Below are 21,705 nucleotides of genomic sequence, written 5' to 3' on the forward strand. Positions count from 1 at the left end.
GTTCTTGGACAGAATATGTCAGTTTTTCATTTTCTATGTGGTGAGTATATTGAGATATCAATTTCTGTCTAAGAAAAATCGTATTTAAAATTAATTCAAATTAATTTTTGCATATGATTTACTTAAATTGCCGATAATCTGACTTCTGTTTGATGTTAATATTTAATTAAAATTGTTTGATAAATCTAAATCTTTTAATGGACTATACTTTGTACTGTTCAGTCTCCTATTCATCCATGATACAATTCTTGAACAACTCTTGACTTCTTTTATGGGTTCACAGGATGGAGTCAGTGCTACAGAGAAGCAGTCTTTAAAGCGGGTTGCAGTGGTTGAAGATTTTTTTGATATTATCTATTCCATGCACGTTGAGATGGGAGTAAATGGAGAAAAATCCCGAAAACATGCTGGTCAGAAAAGAACCTATAAAGCAGTAAGTGATTGTTCTTCAACCCGTTCATCTTTGTATTTATATAGGGTAACATGTCTATGCTACTATACTTTGGTTGCCATGGCAGTTCTGACAGGCCACCCTCAACATAATACCTGTGAAATATTATGATTGATAACTGCATATGGCATCCTTAAGTGTTTTACACTTCATTGTTGACCATGCAACCCTTGAAAATCAATACTCTTTATAGCAGTTAAAAAAAAGTTACTTTTATATTAGGGAAGGAAGGCAGTCAACTGGTACAGGCTCAGCAAAGGGTAAAATGATGTCTTAAAACTTAATTTGAAGAAGAAGTATGCCAGAGCATCTAGACACTAGATTGATATTACAACAAAGTGGTAATAAGTCCTGGCAAAATTCAAGATTACCTCAATGTCTCAGGATCTAAATAAAAATTGTGGACTGGCTCTCTGCATCAGCAGACTTCATTTAGGTTCACCAACCTACAGAGTCAAAAGCATAGTCTTGTTTGTAGCTACCCTTGAATATGCTTTCACCAATGATTATGTACTGAGGTAGGGAGAAATTTGCAATGTGACATTTCTATATTCTTTCACTCTTATATTTTTACTTCAGTTTTTCTTTCAGTTCCTTGGAACTAGATGTTCCTATGTTGCTGCTTTTTTAAAAAAATAATTCATTAATGGGTTGGAAGTGTTGCTGTCAAGGCCAACATTTACTGCCCATCCCAAATTAATAGAATCATAGAGTCCCTACAGTGTGGAAGCAAGCCATTCAGCCAATCGAATCTACACTGACCCTCTGAAGAACATCCCACCCTCCCCCAAACCCTCTCCCAAACCCTCCCCCAAACCCTGTAACCCTGCAACCCTGCATTTCCCATGGCTAATCCACCCAGCCTGCATATTACTAGACGCTTTTGGCAATTTAGCATGGCCAATCCACCTAATCTGCACATCTTTAGAGTTGAGAAGGTGGTTATGAGCTACTGCGTAGAACTGCTGTAACCCGTGTGTTACTTCTACACCAACAGGACTGTTAAGGTGGGAGTTCTATGACTTTGACCCAGCAACTGGCCTCTTGATCTGTCCTTGGGAGATCAGGAAATAATGAAAATTGGAGGAAGTCTTGCCCTCTCTTCTAAATTTAGATGTGCTGTAGATAACTTTCTCTGGTTCAGTTGCACCACCCATTCCTGTAAGATTAATCCTTGCCTCAACCTGTTGTGATAAACCAGTTTTTGAGTCTTTCACTTGAATCTTTCCAAATCTTGCCGAGGCAAACCTAGAAAGAACCCTGTAAGATTAAGTAAAAATAAATCCGCCAGCTATTTTTAGTTCACGAATTCAAGAGAAGGCATAACTAGGAAACATTTGTGATTGAATTAAGTCAGTCTGTTCAGTTCAAGGTGTCTTTGCATAGTAATATGCAAATAATGAACATATTACACTTTGTAATCAGTTGTTTGACTTGCTTGACTTGAACAAAAGAATTATTAACTGTCCTTATTTGCTCTTCTGAATGCAAAGAAAATTTGCCTTTGCAATTATGTTCAAAAAAACTTACTGTCTGCATTTTGGTCTCCTCGTGCTTCCATGCTCACAACCAAATGTGAGATATTGCAATACAGTCAGACAGAGGTGAATCTTGGTTAGCAAGGGAAACTAACAAATGATTTAACATAAAACTTGTAAACCGATGTCAAAGCTTTTCTGATTTTAATTATCTTTCCTCTTATCTTCTCTTGAAGCCATGACCACAATTTTTTCTATGGCAAAATGGCAAACTATCCCAAAATGTAGATCTGTTATTTGTCATCCTGTGTCTCCCTAATGTTGTAATGAATGCAGCTGGATTGCACACAACTTGATTATGAATGAATAGCAAAATTGATTGTGGCGTTTGACCTGAAGGTAGATAGCCTTGAATAAATATCACAACACTGCAATATGCTTTACCATATGTCTAACTATTGTTGGGTTAAGAATCTGACTTTCTGAACATCTGAAACCCATCAATAAGGGTATAAGAAAGGCCAAAAAAAATTGATAATGTCTGAAAATGAGCACAGCGATCACAAATTTGATTAACTCATGACCACTACATTTGATGCACATGGTATGATGACTGCAGTGTGCAGTCAGTACTAAGCATTCTTGTGAGTGACTACAAACCTGAAAAGGACATGCAAAATCATGAGAAGCTATTGTGTGTTCAAGCCAGTCTGCACTCTTGAAGGAAGAGTGCATTTTGATTGGAGCAGGTGCTGGAAGTCAATATTATAGAGTTTCTGCTAAGAAAGAAATAAGAGTGGCACAATGACAGAACTGACTCCAATGTTTTTCTACAATGTATTAGAGGTTTGGAGCAGGAGGTAGACTGGATGAGAAAGGTTCTATACCCACAGGGCACCAGGAAGCTCTCCAGATAGACAGCAAAAGCAGTAGAAGAAGATAACTGTTAAAGGGCAACCACAAGGACTTAACTGTACTTCAGTAGCCTCCAAGGACTGGTCAAGGTGAGCAATGCATGTTCAAATGCCATACACTTTGGCTTCACATATGTTCAATGCATCACAATACTTCACTTGCATACCAACCATCTCTATTAGTCATGACTTATGGTTCACATTTGCAGTTCCACCTCACTGTCTCTGACCTAGCAATGCTGTAAGTTTCATAATCACATCTCCACAACTTGTAAGCATTGCCAGCTTTCCACTATGACAGACAAATCAACAAGACTGCACTCACTTAAGTGCACTTCCTTTTCTCTTTCAGGCACATAGCCACAGACAGCAGCACCTGAATGGTGGCAGATAGGCATAGTTGCATGTTTTAAAGACTGTGTTTGCAATAATTGAAGCAGCCATGACTAATCCCTTGGCCATCAATGGGGCTAAAAGCATTCATGGTGACAGTATGCTCATACCTTATTCTGCTCCTCACATCTTACCTCCCCTTTTTGACACCTCAGTCACTACTACACACCCTTGTGCCCTTCTTCTTTCAGATATCCAAGAACTAAGCTAAAAGGAGACAGAAATTCAAGGCTTTTTGTTTGAGTGCAAGATGAAAAGCTTCAACTTCAGGTCTCTTGTCACCAATATTTAAGATATGCCAAGAGCTACGATTGGGTCTGATATTGGTGTAGGAGCAAGGTACAGATGCAAAAGAAGAAACTTATGGTCAATAATGATGATTTGGCCTTAGAACATCCTGAGTTCTGGCATGTTTCATCATGATACTTGTCTTCAAAACACAAAAACTAATATCTGGTCTTGTCTGAACATGTTACTGACGGATCCAGCTATACAACTATTCTGTTTCTTCTTTAGATGCGACATCATCTTTCTGGGATGACCTAGCACAATTATCCAACACAGGAATAATAGGCTTGTTGATTCAAAGTTACTGCAGTCCTATTCTGCTTAATATCTAAATCAATATTTAAAAGTTTCTGAAGTGTGACTTTCAGTCTTAATATTACATTAGAATTATTTAGGCAACATATTTTACAAATTCCACAATACAGTTCCATAAGAAATCACCAACTTTTATGATTATTGCAGTCTTATCTGCAAGGACTTTTTCAACATAGATCCATCTATGAGACAAGGCTGTCTGTTTTATCTGATATATCAGGAAAGACTCCAAACTCCTTTCAACTATCTAATTACTTTTGTTCTGCTTCCTTTAGAAACATAGAACTATATATTTCTGTCTCTTTCTGCACAGAAAAAGGCCATTCAGCTGAGTAAACTAGCTGCCTATTCTAATCCTGTTTTCCAGCACTTGGTCCTTAACTTTGCTGGTTACAGTGCTTCACATGCAGATCCAGGTGCCTTTTAAATGAATTGAGGGTTTCTGCCTCAACCACCAAACTGGGCAGTGATTACAGACACCTGCCACCCTCTTGGTAAAAAGGTTTTCCCTCATATCCCCTCTAATCATCTACCAATCATCTTAAGTTTATGGTTCTTCATAATTTACCTCTCCATTAGGGAAAATAGGTTTTTCCTGTCCATTCTATCCAAGCCCCTCATTAGTTTGTACACCTCAATTAAGTCACTCCTGAGCCTTCTCTGTTTTAAGGCAAACAACCTTTCATCAAGGCTTCAATTTCCAAACCTTCACAATACTCTTGTAAGTCTCCTCTATACTCTGTCGCTTAATCATTTGTTGCTTTTCCACCCACTCAACTAACCCATCGATGTCATTCTGCATTTGACAGTCATCCTTTTCACTATTCACCACCTGTCCAAACGTTGTGTCATCTTCACTTTTTCCAATCGTGGCTCTCACATTCAAGTTCAAATCATTAATATATACTATACAGCAAAGTTCCAAAAGTGAGACCCATGAAACACAACTGGAAAGCACTTTCCATTTGCAAAAACAATTAGTTTATCTTCTAGTTTATTAGCAACGACCATAACATTACAGTTCTGAGGACCTCTGATTTTAGTTCTGTTTTGAGACTGCTCTTTAGCCATCATTTTCCATGTCTTTAGCCTCTGACCCGAGTCACTCCCAGATCCACGTTTTCTTATTTTTCACCCTTTGCTCCATTTTGCCAGTCTATGGCCCTCACTCTTGCATAATTTTGAAAATTTGACCAATATTTAAACCTGTTGTTGGTTCCTGCATTTCTTAAAATGATTGTATCCCTCCATTCATTTATCCTTATGGGACCTATACTACCTGAGGCAGTTGGCTTTTTGATGAAGGGTCTAGGCCCGAAACATCAGCCTTTCTGCTCCTATGATGCTGCTTGGCCTGCTGTGTTCATCCAGCTCTGCACCTTGTTGTCTCGGATTCTCCAGCATCTGCAGTTCCTACAATCTCTGGCTTTTTGATGTGATGGCTTTTTGATGTGATAGCTTTTTCCTCGGCGAAATGATCACTCGGGCTACCACTATCCAGCCTCTGATTTATTATATACTATTCCTCAAGACTGCAAAACACTGTGAGGCATACCATTTGCTCAGATATTAAGAGTTTATAATCAATCTTGACTAACCCTGAAGAATTAACCTTAATTTTTTGATTACCATCTTGGATAACTACTGTCTTTTCGACATGACCAATTACCTTACCACTCCCTGTGATTCTACCACTCCCTTTCATAATACACCAAATCCCAGAATCAAATCTATCTTGGACACATTCTATGACACCTTAACTCTGGTAATTTTTCTCCAACCTCAGCTGTGATGAAAGCTTCCCTTTGCGAAGCTGTGATGAAAGCTTCCCTTTGCGAAGTAAGGCAGTCAAATCTGGAGGAAGAAGTGAAAGTAATTTCAGTCCCCTCTTGGGCAAGGGTCTATTGCCTTATTACAGGAAGTAAGTAAAGATTCCTCCCATAGATATCTTGATAGGGATGATATCTTCCAACAATCTGAAGTAAATTCTTCAACTTGCGTTTCGATTGATTCGCCAAGATTTTAATGGAGCATTTCATTGATCACCACTTGACTCCTTTCACAGAGTAAATTGCTGAAAGGATTTTCACTGGGGCATTTCCCCTCTATCGTCAGTCAGACATGGCCAGTACTCCAAGTCTGGTCCTTGTCCATTTCTCTATGCATTTATCCAGTCATGATTTTGTTCATGCATATACAGAACAATTAAATCTGATTGCTATGTCTGTAAAGTGTACAATGGAATAATGTCTATCTTTGTTTTGTATGTTTAGTTTAATGATACCTACCTCATTAGAGTTATGTGCCAATGGAAGATTTGCAAGAGGATTACTTAGGATGAGTCCTGACATGCTTTTTACAGATTTTGCATTTTGCTAATTTCATTGATGTCTTTTTTACTCCTCAATCACCCCTGAAACCTTAGTTGAATTTTTAAACTTAAAATAAGAAGCAAATTATTGGTGTAGCTTTAAGACAATGATATATTTTCCTCTCTGGCTCATAGCAACTGACGTCGTTAATATGTCCATAACAATAATGCTCTGATTGGGTAAACTGCTGATCTCCTGACTTTGTAAAAACAATTGCTTTATCATGGTCCGTGTCCAGTTTCATTTGTGTCTTTTTCATGGAACGTATACTTAACAAAATGTCTCTCACAAGAGAGTACATCAGTATCAATAAAGTGGCTTGTCCCAGCTATTTTGCATGGTATCAGCACTCTTTTCGGTGATCCCATTGTGTTGTTATTTCCAAACGTAAAAGAAGTCAAACTTTCATATGCCCTCATCTCGCATCAATCTTCATACTGAATAAATCTGGACATCCGTTTGGCCAATCTGTTCGTACGCAGTCAAGATGCAACCACTATCTAATACTACACAGTTAACTGAATCCAGAACTAATATACATCACTGGACTAAAGCTTGTTGTGATGAGTACAGTTCCTTCAGGCTCCAAATTCTGTTTTATGCATTTCTTTGAAAACCCTGCTGTTCTGCTTTTGGCAGTTCATTGCATAATGATAATTCAAACACCTGTTAATTGCTCCTGGAGCTCAGTTGTATTTTATTGTGGCTCCAAACCTCTTATCTGCTGTGGTATGCATTCTGTTATAAACTGTTTTTCTGTCTGTAATGCTTGCATTGTGCTGACGACTCTGTCTAATACCTGGATGATCCTGAAACGCAACAATCAGTGAAGTTTTCCATCCTTTAGTGATACTGCAGCAAGTCCCATTTATGCAGTCAAGGCTGTTAGAATTGACTGTTTCCTCAGGTTTCTTTTAAACATAATGGACAGTGGAAGCAGGAACATATACATAATACACTGCAGCATCTCAGCGCAGCATCTCAGCACAGCTCTAATGACCACATCTTCTAAACCCACAATCTTTACCACTGAAAGGACACGGGCAGCGGATGCATAGGAGCACCATCACATGCAAGTTGCCCTCCAAGTCAGACACCATTCTGACCTGGAACTATATCACTGTTTTTTCACTGCCACTGGGCCAAAATCCTGAAACTCACTTCCTAACTGTTCTGTGGATGTATCTACCCCGCATGGATCATAACTATTCACAGAGGCAGCTCACCACTTCCCCTACTCAAGATATTTTGAGATTAAAAAAAATGCTGGCCTAGCCAACTATTCTCACACTCTGTGAACATATAAATTTAAAAAAAAACACATTTGATACAAAATGAAATTTCTTTCCAGGAATTGAACCCTACTAAAAACTGTTTCTTAATGATGTCATCCATCAGTAATGTGTCCACGTGTGACACTTCATCACAATTCAGCCATTTAAGTGTGAGCGCTGATCAAGGAATCTCCAAATTGAATATCTTCAATCTTTTATTGTACAGTCTGTAATGTCCAAGATATATTCCTGATAGAATAATTTAGCATTTTTAAAAATGTATCAAAGGCTGAAAGTGTCTCATGGTAAATTTAACCAACTCTATCTACCAGAAGAGCCAATCCTTCAAAAATATCCAATTGGCAGATATTTTGCTCATAAAATACTTCTGCCTCTAATTTTACTTTTGTTAGGAACTACCAATGCCAAGACCATAACCTGTGTCCACACAACCACTTCATTCTTCTGCTGGTCATAATGTTCAAACCCTGAGAACATCAGTCCATAATTATATCCTGACGGTCTACATTTACTTTCAACCATCCTTCACAAAAGCTACTTTTCTGTTACTATGTTAAATGTCTTACAGCTGGTTGGTGAAATGAGAAGCCATAAACCAATCTTTTCTGAATTCTAGACCTATTCACAACTGCAACGTGACAGACGTATGGCTCCTGTAATAATCTCAGTAAAAATCCTTATATTTTAACTCCGGTCTATTAAACACATTAAAATAATAAACAGCTTTAAACTGAACTTCTTAACTCGCACTCCCCAAAAAATCAAGCCAGATTGTTATCTGAAATTGGAAGATTAACCATATATTTTGAGTACTATTTCCAGGGTTGTATAAGGATTAGATTCTTGAAAATATTGCTTACTTCTGACAAGGTTGCCCCTTCAAAGCTCCTTCATCCACTTCATGCCTACAGACTCCTAGTTCAACACGTGTCACTGGCATCTTAAGAGTAGGCACTTCAAGTGACTGAATTTCTACTCCATACCCCTTCGTAATTAATTCTTTGTTTAGCCTTTTGTTTTTCTCTTGGCATCTTGGTCACATGAACATAGCCGCAGAAGAGACACCACGACGACGTGTTGCCTCCTGGGTGCCAGGGTTAAGGATGTCTCTGAGCGGTTGCAGTACATTCTGAAGGGGGAGGGTGAACAGCCAGAGGTCATTGTGCATATTGTCTACCTATGTCATTTGTACCAAAGAGATGGGGTCCTGTGAAATGAGTAAAGGGAGTTAGGTAAGAAGTTCAAAAGCAGGACCTCAAGGGTAGTGATCTCCGGATTACTCCTAGTGCCACATGCCAGTGAGGATAGAAGTAGAATGATAGGTCAGATGAATGTGTGGCTGAGGAGCTGGTCTCTGGGGCAGGGTTTTCAGTTCTTAGATCATTGGGATCTCTCCTGGGATAGAGGTGACCTATACAAGAGAGACAGGTTGCACTTGAACCAGAGGGGGTCCAATATCCTCGTGGGGAGATTTGCTAGTGTTACCTGGGAGGGTTTAAACTAGTTTGACAGGGGGTTGGGACTCTGAATAAGAAAGGGGCCATCGAGAAGTCAGGGGAAAATACATCAGCCATCAAAAGCAGGTTTACTATCCAGGATAGCCAGGGGCACAGAAAAGGGAGGGAAAAGACTTTTATGGTTTAAATTGTTTTTATTTAAATGCACGAGGCCTGACTGGTAAGGCAGATGAGCTGAGAGCATGGATTGGCTCTGGGGACAGAAACATGACTGAGAGAAAGGCAGAGCTGGCAGCTCAATGTTCCAGGATAAGCAGGATCTGGTCGAAGTCAATTGGGTGAGTCTGTTTGAAGGAAAAAGAACAACTGGCAAATGGGAGGCTTTTAAGAGTGTGATAGTAAGAGTCCAAAGACAGTATGTCCCTGTTAGGGTGAAAGGAAAAGCTGTCAGGTTTAAGGATCCCTGGCTGATGAGGGATACTGAGGATCTGGTCAGGAAAATGAAGAAGCCATACATTGGGTTTAAGCTACCGGGCTCAAATGAATTGCTAGATGACTATAAAAAGTGTAGGAACACACTTAAGGAAATCAGAAGAGCAAAAAGAGGGTATGAGATGGATCTGGCAGATAAGGTTAAAGATAATCCCAGAAGATTCTATAGCTATATTAAGAGAAAAAGAGTGGCTAGGGAGAGAATCAGCATGACCATCTACGTGTGGAACCATAGGAGATGGGGAAGATTTTTAATTAATATTTCTCCTCAGTGCTTACTGAGGAGAGAATCATGGATGCTAAGGAAATAAGGGAAACAAGTGGGGATGTTTTGGACCAGAGAGGAAGTGTTTGCAGCCTTAGATCGCATTAAAGTGGATGGATCCCCTGAGCCTGATCAAGTTCAGCCTCGGTGGGAGGCTAGGGCACAAATTGCAGAGGCCCGTGCTTCATCTTTAGCCACTGATGAAGTTCCAGAAGCCTGGAAGGTGGCTAACATTGTTCCATTGCTTAAGCAAAGTAGCGAAGACGAGCCAGAGAACTTCAGGCCAGTGAGCCTGACATCAGTAGTAGGCAAGTTATTGGAGAGGATACTGATGGACAAGATCAACCAACATTTGGATAGTCAAGGTCTGATTAGGGATAGTCAGCATGGATTTGTGTGTGGGATGCCATGTCTGACAAATCTTTGAGTTTTTCGAAGAGGTAATCAAGAAGTTAGATGAGAGTAGTGCAACAGATGTTGTTGGTATGGCCTTTAGTAAAGCCTTGACAAAGTCCCGCACAGCAGGCTAGTCATGGGATCCAGGGAGAGCTAGCTAATTGGATTCAAAATTGGCTCAATGGCAGGAAGCAGAGGATGATGGTTGAGGGTTGTTTCTTGGACTGGAGGCCTGTGACTAGTGATGTGCCACAGAGGTTGGTGTTGGGACCTTTGTTATTTGTTATTTATATAAATGATCTGGATGTGACTGTACAAGGCATGATTAATAAGTTTTCCGATGATACAAAATTTGGAGGTATTGTTGATAGCGACGAAAGTTATCAAAATGACAGACGGATCTTGATCAGATGGGGAAGTGGGCTGAAGACTGCAAATGCAATTCAATACAGATAAGTGTGAGGTGTTGCACTTTGGAAAGTCAAACCATGGTAGGACTTATGTAGTAAATGGTAAGGTCCTGAGGACCATTGTGGAACAGAGAGACCTAGAAGTACAAGTACACAGTTTATTGAAAGCGGCATCACAGGTAGACAGGGTGGTGAAGAAGGCATTTAGCATGCTGGCCTTCATTGGTCGAGGCACTGAGTATAGGAGTTGGGATGTTATGTTACAGTTGTATAAGTTGTTGGTGGGGCCACACCTGGAGTATTGTGTACAGTTTTGTTCAACCTGTTATAGGAAAGACATAGTTCAACCGGAAAGTGTGAAAAGAAGATTTATAAGGATGTTGCCAGGACTAGTAGACCTGAGTTATAGGGAGAGGTTGGCCAGGTAGGACTTTATTCCTTGGAATGTAGGAAAATGAGGGGTGACCTTACTGAGGTGTATAAAATCATGAGGGGCATAGATAGGATGAATGCATACAGTCTTTTTCCCAGGGATGGGGAATTGAAGACTAGAGGGCATAGGTTTAAGGTGAAAGGGGAAAGATTTAAAAAGGACCTGAGGGGCAACTTCTTCACGCAGAGAGTGGTGCGTATATGGAATGGGCTGCCAGAGAAAGTGGTTGAGGCAGGTACAATAGCAACATCTAAAAAACATTTGGATAGATACATGGATGGGAAGGATTTAGAAGGATATGGACCAAATGCGGGCAACTAGAACTAGCTGAGTGGGCACCATGGCCACCCTTCGTCCGAAGGGCCTGTTTCCATGCTGTACTACTCTTTGACTCTATAACAGTTATTGGAAGCAGATTTCCTTTTGCAAGAATTTATCTTCCAGAGCAATGCAATTCTTAAAGTGTTCATCAATCAAAATGAAGTATACGTTTTTCTACAATAACACATTGCCGCAATACTTCTAAGTCCGTACCCCCAGACATATCTGTTTGTATTGCCTTACATGTGTTCAAACAGTCATCGAATCAAGGCTCTCCACCAGTATATCCTGAAGGGAATCTTGCCAAATCAATGATCTGCACATACTTTTCAGTGCTTTCATTGTGGCTGCAACTCAATGTATATGTCCATGTCATAAAAACAGATATCCAGCTGGCTTTGTCATTAGAAAATGTGACAAGTGGAGCATGGGAACAACGGATGCCCTCACCTGTTCAATTAAGCTTGGGGAACACCACTTGAGCGTAGGCAATCACAGAGCCTCATGCAGGGCTTATCCTGAGTAGAGAGAACCTCGGCCAGCCCACAGCAGAACCCTAAAACAAAGCCGAGCCTTGGCCAAGTGGCTAAAAAGTTCTTCAGGATCTGGGCCGGCAAGCCATTGTAGTTGCTGCTGTTATGTGGACTCAAGACAGGAAAGGAATCCTACAAGGCCTGACTTGAGTATAAAAACTCATATGCCGGTAGCCAGGAGAGTGCACACCACCCACAAACTGGAGGAGCAGCACCTCATATTCCGCCTCATCAGCCTACGCCCGATGACCTAATCATGGATTTTACCAGTTTTAAAATCTCCCCACCCCCGGCCTCATCCCATGACCGACCCTCCCTCTCATCCCTGCCTCCTTGACCTGACACATCCTGTCCATCTTCTCTCCCACCTATCTGCCTCACCCATCCCACTGACCAATCCCCACCACTCCCTACCTGCACTCACCTATCACCATCCCACCTACCTTTCCCAGCTCCACCCCTCCTCTCTCTATTTACTTCCCAGCTTCATTCCCCTTCCCCATTTCTGAAGGATCCTGACCTGAAACGTCAACTTCCCTGATCCTCTGGTGCTGCCTGGCCTGCTGTCTTCCTCCAGCTCCTCACTCCTCCAGCATCTGCAGTTCTTGCTATCTTCGACTAATACTAATGTTTGGTTAAATAGTCAGCCAGTTTACATGGAAGTCGCATACCAGCGCAGATGTATCCTTGGTTGCAGAATCTGTCTTTAACAAGATTTGCTCGGGTCTCCAACCCTTAAGTTTGCACAAGACCTCAGCCAGACTGAGAACATACACTGGGGAACATTGCAAATTAAGGGTCCGACTTTGGTTCAGGTCTCCTACGTGAAGCAGTTGGTGCAGTTACCACTGATGATAGTAGGAGGCTGTGGCCCAAGTTTATTGGGGTGGAATTAGTGTAGAAAGATTCACCTAGCTTGGCTCAACACTTTTCAGTTAGAAAGTGGTTGCCTTGGTGAAATCGTAGTGAAATACCCAGTAATTTTTCAGGAAGGGCTTGGGACTATCAAAGGAGCAAAGCCACTTTACATGTTGACCAGGAAGCAATTCTGCGATTTTTCGAGGCTTGCCCGGTGCCATTTATCTTGTGGGCAAAAGTAGAGGCAGAAATCAGGAGGCTGGAGAGCAAAGGAATCATCAAACCAGTGCCGTTTACAGAATGGGCTGCACCGGTTGTACCAATTGTGAAGCCTGATTGCTCAGTTTGCCTTTGTGGGGATTTTAAGCAAACAGTAAACTGCTTCTTGCAGCTGGATAAACCTCCAATCCCTCACATAGAGGACTTGTATCCAGAGTTGGCGGGGCGGGGGATCTGTCCTTTATGAAGCTGGACATGAGGCACACCTACCTGCAATTGCGACTGGATGAGGGCTCCCAGAAGCATGCTACATTTAACACCATAAGGGTTTATACCAATATAAAAGACTGCCATTTGGGGTACCATCAGCCTGTGCCCTTTTCCAGTGGACCATGGAGAACTTTTTACAAGGTTTACCCCAGGTTGCCATTTATCTGGATGACATGCTAATAGCTGGGAAGACCAATAAAAAGCATGTGGAAAACTTGGACACAGTGCTTAAATGTTTATCCGAGGCGGGCGTACGTCTTCGAAGGGAAAATTGTGTGTTCCAGGTGCTCCAAGTGAGCTACTTGTGTTACAGAGTCGACAAAACCAGGTTACAACCATTGGAAGATAATGTGAGGACGATCAAAGGAGGCCTGGCTCCCATGTCTGAACTGGAGCTTAGGTCTTTCTTTGGGTTAGTGAATTATTATGGAAAGTTAGTACATAACCTGGCCTCCATCTTGGCACCCTTACACCTGCTATTGAAAAAGCGTCAATCTTGGGAATGGTCGTGTAGCCAAGAAAATAGCCTTTAGGGAAGTGAAAAAGCAACTATCGTCATCTAAGGTGTTGGCTCAGTATGATCCGAAGTGAGAGGTGGTGCTGACATGCAATGCCTCCCCCTACAGTATCAGGCTATTGTTGACTCACTGGTGGCCCAACATAGAGGAACGCCCAATAGCGTATGCTTCCCAGACTTTGGCTATGGCTGATCGCAAATATGTCTAAATGGAAAAGGAAGGTTTGGCAGTCATCTTTGGTGTGAGGTAGTTCCACCAATACCTTTATGTTTGGGAATTTGTCATAGTAACAGATCACAAACTCCTGCTTGGGCTACTGAAGGAAGACAAGGTGGTGCTGCCCATAGCTTCCGGTAGAATTCAGTGTTGGGCCCTTATTCTCAGCACGTATAATTACAAGTTAGAATGCTGTCCAGGAAGTCAAGTGGCTAATGCAGATGCCTTGCGCCACCTCCCACTGGCAGATACTCCACTGGCGGTGCCTCCCCTGGAAGAGTGCATTCTGGTTTTAAACTTTCTGGACATTCTTCTAGTCACCGTTGACAATATCCAACTGTGGACACAAAAAGATCCTGTCCTAGCAAAACTAAAACAGCTGGTGGTAATGGGGAGTCAGAAGGACCATCACAAACAGGACTGAAACCTTTCTGGACCTGGTGAGCCAGGTCATTGCAGAGGATGGCAAATTACTCTGGGGATTGTCCTGAGTAAAGGTCACCGCCAGATATTGGCTGAACTCCACCAGGGTCATCCAGGGGCTTCCAAAATGAAGATGCTAGCAAAAAGCTATGTCTGGTGGCTAGGGTTGGATGCTGACATAGCTGCGTTGGTGAAGCAGTGTCCAGAGTGCCAACAAGCACAAAAATTGTCACCAGCGGTGGGAATGGCTGGGTAAACCCTGGACATGGTTTAGTGTCAACTATGCCAGTCCTTTCACGGGCTCCATGTTCCTGGTCATTGTGAATACCCATTCAAAGTGGTTAGAAATGCATAAAGTCCATTAGGCAAACTCAGGAATGACAATTGAAATGCTGCGAACATCATTCGCAATGCACGGACACCTGGAGGTATTAGTCACAGACAATGGGGCGTCATTTATCAGCAGGGAATTTCAGTATTTCCTGAAGTCAAGTGGCATTCAGCACATTAAGGACAGCTTCATACCTTCCATCATCCAATGGTCTGGCAGAAAGAGCAGCCTACAGCGTCACTTGATACCAAACTGTCCCGGTCCCTGTTTGGTTATAGGACTACCCCGCATGCAACAACAGGGATAGCTCCAGAAGAGTTGCTGATGGGGAGAAGACTCTATATTAAGTTAAATCTGATATTCCCAGACCTGGAGGAAGGGTGAAATGGCAGCAGGAATGTCAAGCCACCCACGTGCCTCCTCTAACAGAGAGAGAGAGAGAGAGAGTTTAATTCAGGGGAAGAAGTTTGGTGCCGGAACAATGGAAATGGCCCTGTATGGGTACAAGGCGAGGTTGATGCAGGGTTGGGTTCTGTGACTTACAATGTTTGGGTAGGTGAGATGGTCCTAAACAAACATGTGGATCACCTGAAAGCTGTTACCTCGCAAATGGGACAGCAACAAAACATATGTGGCCCCTCAGAACAGCCTGAAGGCCTGTCAGAAACTGTAGGTTCTCCACCTCCGTTTAGTGTGGATGCAGCTTCGATACCATTACCACTGGAAGAAGAGGAGGAAACTCTGCCACGATGCTCTGGATGCAAGAGACAGGCTGTGGTCTAGTACACGCCCCAGTATCAGAGGAACCTGACCTAGGGCAAAAACGTCACAGAAAAAGCTACAAGAGAAATACCAGGCCTACGTCCCCGGACTGGTGGGAGGAGCGAATGTGGTGATTGGGACCGGGTGGATCTTGTTGACTATGAGGTCCTTGATTGGGATTGTTAACCGGGCCAATCAGGAAGCCCTGGCTGACCAATGTAAACACGGGATTTAGAATCTCCTCCGTTCTGGGGACTGACTCTGAGCTGGCTAGCTAAGAAAAAGATATATAAACAGGAGATTTAGAATCTCCTCAGTTCAGGGAACTGACTCCAAGCTGCCTGACCATAGCCAGTGTAATGTGCGCAAGTAAATAAAGGGTGACTTGGTGATGGGATACCGGCCCTCCGTGTAGTTATTTCAGATAGGAATAATTTAAATCCCTGGGGGAGGAAGTGGCATTGTAGTAATGTAATTGGACTTGTAATCCATAGACCCAGTTCCTATTTAGTACTCCTCAACTGTCTGCCAGGCAGCAATTTTTCTCTGCTTGTTTATGTGGATTGATCCCCTCTGAGAATGTTCTAGTTCTCGATCTTGCTGATGCATTGCCGTGATGTAAGCTGCTGCTCAAATTCCTCCAGCTGACAACAGTTCCTGCACATGAGATTGTCCAGAATCCAAAAAAAACCATGATATAGGATGTCCATTTTACAGGACTGAAGTGCCTTGTCATACTACCTCTATTATTTATCTATATGGACTTCAGTAAGGCATTCGACAAGGCTCCTCATGGTAGACTGGTTAACAAGGTTAGATCACATGGAATACAGAGAGAACTAGCTTTTTGGATACAAAACTGGTTCAAAGGTAGAAGACAGAGGCTGGCGGTAGAAGGTTGCTTTTCAGACTGGAGGCCTGTGAACAGCAGTGTGCCACAAGGATTGGTGCTGGGTCTACTGCTTTTTGTCATTTATATAAATGATTTGGATGTGAACACAGGAGGTGTGGTTAGTAAGTTTGCAGATGACACCTAAGTTGGAGCTGTAGTGGACAGCAAAGAAGGTTACCTTAGAGTTCAACAGGTTCTTGATCAGATGGGCCAAAGGGCTGAGGAGTGGCAGATTAGACAAATGTGAGGTGCAGCATTTTGGAAAGGCAAATCAGGGCAGAACTTATACACTTAATGGTAAGGTCCTGGGGAGTGTTGATGAACAAAGAGACCTTGGAGTGGTTCATAGTTCCTCAAAAATGATGTGGCAGGTACCTCGGATAGTGAAGAAGGCATTTGGTATGCTTGCCTTTATTATTCAGTCCATTGAGTGTAGGAGGTCATATTGTGGCTATGCAGGACATTGGTTAGGCTACTTTTGGAATATTGCATGCAATTTTGGTCACCCTGCTATAGGAAGGATAATTTGAAAGCGTTCAGAAAGGATTTACGAGGATGTTGCCAGGGTTGGAGGGTTTCAGCTATAAGGAGAGGCTGAATAAGCTGGGGCTATCTTCCCTTGACCGTCGGAGGCTGAGGGATGACCTTATAGAAATTTATAAAATCGTGATGGGCATGGATAGGGTAAATAGGCCAGGTCTTTTCCCTGGAATGGGGGAGTCTAAAACTAGAGGGCATAGGTTTAAGGTAAGAGGGGAAAGATTTAAAATGGACTTAAAGGGCAACTTTTTCATGCAAAGAGTGTTGTGTGCATGGAATGAGCTGCCAGAGGAAGTGGTGGATGCTTGTACAATTACAACATTTAAAAGACATCTGGATGGGTATATGAATAGGAAGGATTTAGAGGGATATGGGCCAAATGCTGACAAATAGGAATAGATTTATGTAGGATATCTGGTCGGCATGGATGAGTTGGACCAAAGTGTCTGTTCCTGTGCTGTATATCTCTATGACTCTATGACTTTATGATTAAACTAAGGCAGTTAACCTGAGGAGAAATAAACAGTTACCAACAACTCACTAATTCCATTTTGCTGATGCCATCTTATTTTATAGATAGGCTGACTTGAATGTTTTACCTAAATCTTACTGTCTCAGATTTTCATTTAAAGCAAAAATAAGCATTTTATACCCCAGTTCCTAATATGTTAAATAATACATGTGCAAGGTATGATAAAACAGTTTATGTATTTGATCAAATTGGTTTACATTTCATTTTCATTCCAGTTAATTGATTCAGCTTACTTTAGTAAGTCGATTAAATTCAATAAAATGCTTACCTGTAGACTTACCTGTCACTCCCCTGTGAGATGTCATATGCAGTAGTTTTTTGGTTTCATTCTGTGCCAGTTGCTAATTCACAATCAGAGATGTCTTTGTACTGCTTTGTTCTCAGCTGCTCTCTTTCGAACACTCCATTTCCAGTCTTGCTCTTTCCACTGTTGTACCTCTGTCCTGAAAAGGGAATGCAGCCTTTGAAGGTAGTCTTGTTTTCTATTAGTTTTTAACCTAAAAATAACTAAAACCCCACAGATGCTTATTCAACTTTAACAGTACTCATGTGTATCTGGCTAAGTCTTTCTGTAAATTTAAAGCTATTAGAATGTCAAACAGAAATAGGAAATTGATATTGGTATAATTGGTTGCACACTTTATTTTACTTGTAGGGAAAGTTCCATAGTTATGACACAAAAATATTCATATTGTCCTCATTCAAAACTTGCAACTAATAATAAATTGGACAATATCCAGTTCAGGAGTGTGGAGAAAGGCCATTTCAAACATATCAGTCCAACTAAAGAAATTCTTTGATTTGAGAAGAAAACTAAATTAATTGTACTTATATTTTAATGCTAACATTGAAGACACTCATGCATTCCCAGAATGTAACTAGAAGGTTAATATAGTAATAATAATTTAATATTTTGGTGTTGCTGTGTGATGAAGTAAAACTGAACAGTAATTTGGGGTACATCGCAAAAGTTATTTGGTGTACTGTGTGTGAAATATCATGTAGAGTGGCTTGAATAAAAAACAAATGCATTTATGGAGAACGTTTAACTTAAGAAAAATCCAAGTACACAGAAACATAATTAGAATGAACTTAACACAAAGCTAAAGAAGGAATTTTACACATGGTTTGCACTGGAAGTGACATGTTTGTGTATTCTGGCTCTCTCAAATGATGGAGTATTAAAAGTTGAGGGTAAATGTTAAATATTAGTTTCTAACATAAAATTCAATAAAAGAAAATCAGTGGATTAGATGGCAACCAATTAGTTAAGCTTTACTGACATGAGGTTTATTTTATGCAAACCAAACTAATCAAGTTTTCTTTCAAATGTAGTCTTTATCTAAATGCAATTTCTACTTCTTAGAGCTCAGCTTATTAAAATGGTCTGTGCATGCAATGGACCTACATGAACTGAAGTAAGGAAAGCTTGTCATATTTATTTCCAATTCTGGCAGCTTTTGGCTGCAGTACTGTCAAACATGAAGGCCTGAGGCCTTTTCAAACCCACTTTGAGCACAAGGTCCTATTGTGCTCTCAGCAAACACTGAGTATCAAGAGCTTAAACACTCATGAACAAGGCTCATTAAACTCCCAATTTTCATTAATATTTAGTCAATGCCTTCTAATATAATTGACATGTTAGTTGTTCAACATTCGTTTCTGAGTAGCACTTTAACATATGCTTGTGAGAGGAGAAATGTGTTTGAGTTTCTGGGTTGTCCTCTCTTGGTACAGCCAACCTTCTTTAATCAGTCTTTGATTGAAGGTTACTGTTGTTACAGATAAGAAGTTAATAAGGTTGTTACTTTTTGGAACTTTCTCTATAATTTAGGGTAACAAAGAGGAATGAAGAAAGTGATGACACGTGTTCTGAATTCTGCCCACCAAAAAGCTTGGATGGCTTGGTGGTTAAAGGGGAGCAGGTTGCCTTACTGGGAGCAAAATCCAAGACATCTGTGATAAACTGAGATCAATGCAGTTGTGCTGACTGTCAATGGTCTGATGGTTTCCAACTGACAGGGAGGAATAAGGAGTGCTAGCTTTTATAAGTGTTGCACTTTAAACTGTCTATAAAATTCCAAGATAGAATGATAGAAGATAGTCAGCTGCAAAACCACAATACTTTCTGATGAAGGGCATCAAAATTCAAATTGATAGCTGAGTGTCTCACTCAGAAGATCCTGTTGTGACTGAAACTTCTGGTTTGTTTGAATTGCCTTCAGTTATACAGCTTTGTCTGTTGTTCATTGGGCCACTTATAACAATAGAAGAGTAAGCAGCTCCATGTTTAACTAAATTCTTGTCTCTGATCTCACTAACTGTCAAAAGTCTAATTTCTGGAAGGAAGCTGTTCTTCATCTGTGAAGTAAACCAAATTCCAGCTTACAGTCACTACACCTTACAACTACTACACCTTGCAACTGGACATTGACTTACTGGACTCTCTCCCATGGGGTGGGTGTAGAGGTATAGCCTGGAGGATCTACATTATTAGAAGGAACTTTTGAACTAATATTTCAAAAGGTTCCCTCTTTCAGATTATTATTCATGACACCTCTGAAGTGCCATGAACCATAAGCCCTTAGAAAGCTGGCCCGAATCCATGAAAGTTGTTGAGGACTTGGGCAATCCTAACCCTACAATAAAACCAGCCAGATCTGGGGTGTAGAGAGTGGGCTTGTGCCTCAAACCAGCCTCAATCTCAATAGCACTTCTATAAGTTGGAAATCCTGGAGTGAGGTTCTGCCCACCATTCTTAAATGGTTTCTGCCCCAAAGAACAGAGTAGATAGGGAGACACTATTTCCGCTGATAAATGTATTGAGAAACAGAGGTCGCAGGTTTAAAGTATTTTGTAAAAGAAGCAAATGTAAGATGAGGAAAATCTTTTTTTACACAGTTAGGGTCTGGAATATTTGCCCGAAAGTGTTGGAAAGATAGGTTCAATTGACACATTCAAAAAGGCATTAGATAATTATTCAGGCAGAATGAATGTGTGTGGTTATAAGGACAGAAAAAGGAGATTGGCACGAAGCCAAAATGGTCAGAGCTAGTGCAGACATGAGGGCCAAATAGCCTCCTGCACTGTTTTGTTTGTAATTTTGTGATTCAGGGAATCCGGACGTAGGAACTTTCCCACTGTTTTTAAAGAGTTCCTGAGCCATCACGACTCAACTAAAATCTAGACCTAAATATCTAGGATCCAGCACTCATCATAAGCTGTTGAAGTAGGAAGGGTGTCATTTCTCAATGTGACGTGAAATGATATTTGGAGGCTAACATGAAATCCACAGACCTGTGTGATTATATGTATCGGAAACATTTTCTCAGATTAGTAGGTAGGTTATACATAAGGACATGAACAAAATCAGGTGAAGTCTATGCCATGTTTTCTCTTAAGACCATAAAAATAGAAGCAGAAGTACCCATTCATCTCTTTGAGACTGCTCTGCCATGCAATAGGATCATGGATAATTTGACATTCCTTATATTCACTTACCTACATTTTCCCTGTAAGCCTTGATTCCCCCACTGTTTAAGAATCTATCTATCTCAACCTTTAATATACATTAGGATTCTCCCCCAACAACTCTTGTGGCAAGCAGTTCCAATGACTCCTAACCCTCTGAGAGAAGAAATTCCTTCTCATTTCAGTCTAAAATTGACACCCCTTTATTTTAAAACTATGCCCTCAGGACCTACTTTCCAAAGACAGGAGAAATCCTCTCAGAATTTACTCTGTCGAGTCCCTGAAGAATCCTCTATGTTTCAATAAGATCACCTCTCATTCTTCTAAACTCCAATGAATACAGCCACAATCTATTTAGCCTTTTCTCATAAGACAGTCCCTCCATTCCGGCGATCACCCTAATGAACCTTCTCTAAACTACCTCCAATGAAATATCTTTTCTGAAATCAGGGGACCAAAACTGCCCACAGTATTTCAGATGTGGTCTCACCAGCATGCTGTACAATTGAAATATGACTTCCCTACTCTCGCATTTCAACTTCTTTCAAATTTATGGTGTAGCAATGGCCCAGCCTTCGTTTGGATCTGTTTTTCATTCATCATCTAACATCTATCCTATCACCTGATCTGATCAAATAAGCCCAATATATATCATCACTTTGGCCTATGGGCTTCATGTTGCCTGTTCCTGCTGCTGGTGGAGCAGGAGGAAGAACTTGTCAAAAGGTTGAGCTTCTTGGCTTCTGAGTCAGGGATTCTACCTTTGTACGTCATGTTATTGAATTAAAGATATTTTCTGAGATTTAACTTTGGTGTATCCTTTGGCTGTGTAGGTCATCTTGCTGTAGTTGACTGCTCAG

At 41.1% G+C, this 21,705-nt stretch overlaps 1 protein-coding gene across 2 annotated transcripts in view; it reads left to right on the forward strand.

The window, feature by feature from the left end:
* Positions 1-21,705, forward strand: part of LOC109913364 (nucleolar protein 4-like) — a 336,959-nt gene that overhangs the window by 12,970 nt on the left and 302,284 nt on the right. For both annotated transcript variants that reach the window (XM_048596355.1, XM_048596356.1), the window contains exon 2: positions 284-433. In XM_048596355.1, coding sequence (XP_048452312.1) covers positions 284-433 — 150 coding nt within the window. The remainder of the gene's footprint in view (positions 1-283; positions 434-21,705) is intronic.

Source organism: Rhincodon typus, chromosome 4 (assembly GCF_021869965.1).
Source record: "Rhincodon typus isolate 14 chromosome 4, sRhiTyp1.1, whole genome shotgun sequence".
NCBI classification, from domain to species: domain Eukaryota; kingdom Metazoa; phylum Chordata; class Chondrichthyes; order Orectolobiformes; family Rhincodontidae; genus Rhincodon; species Rhincodon typus.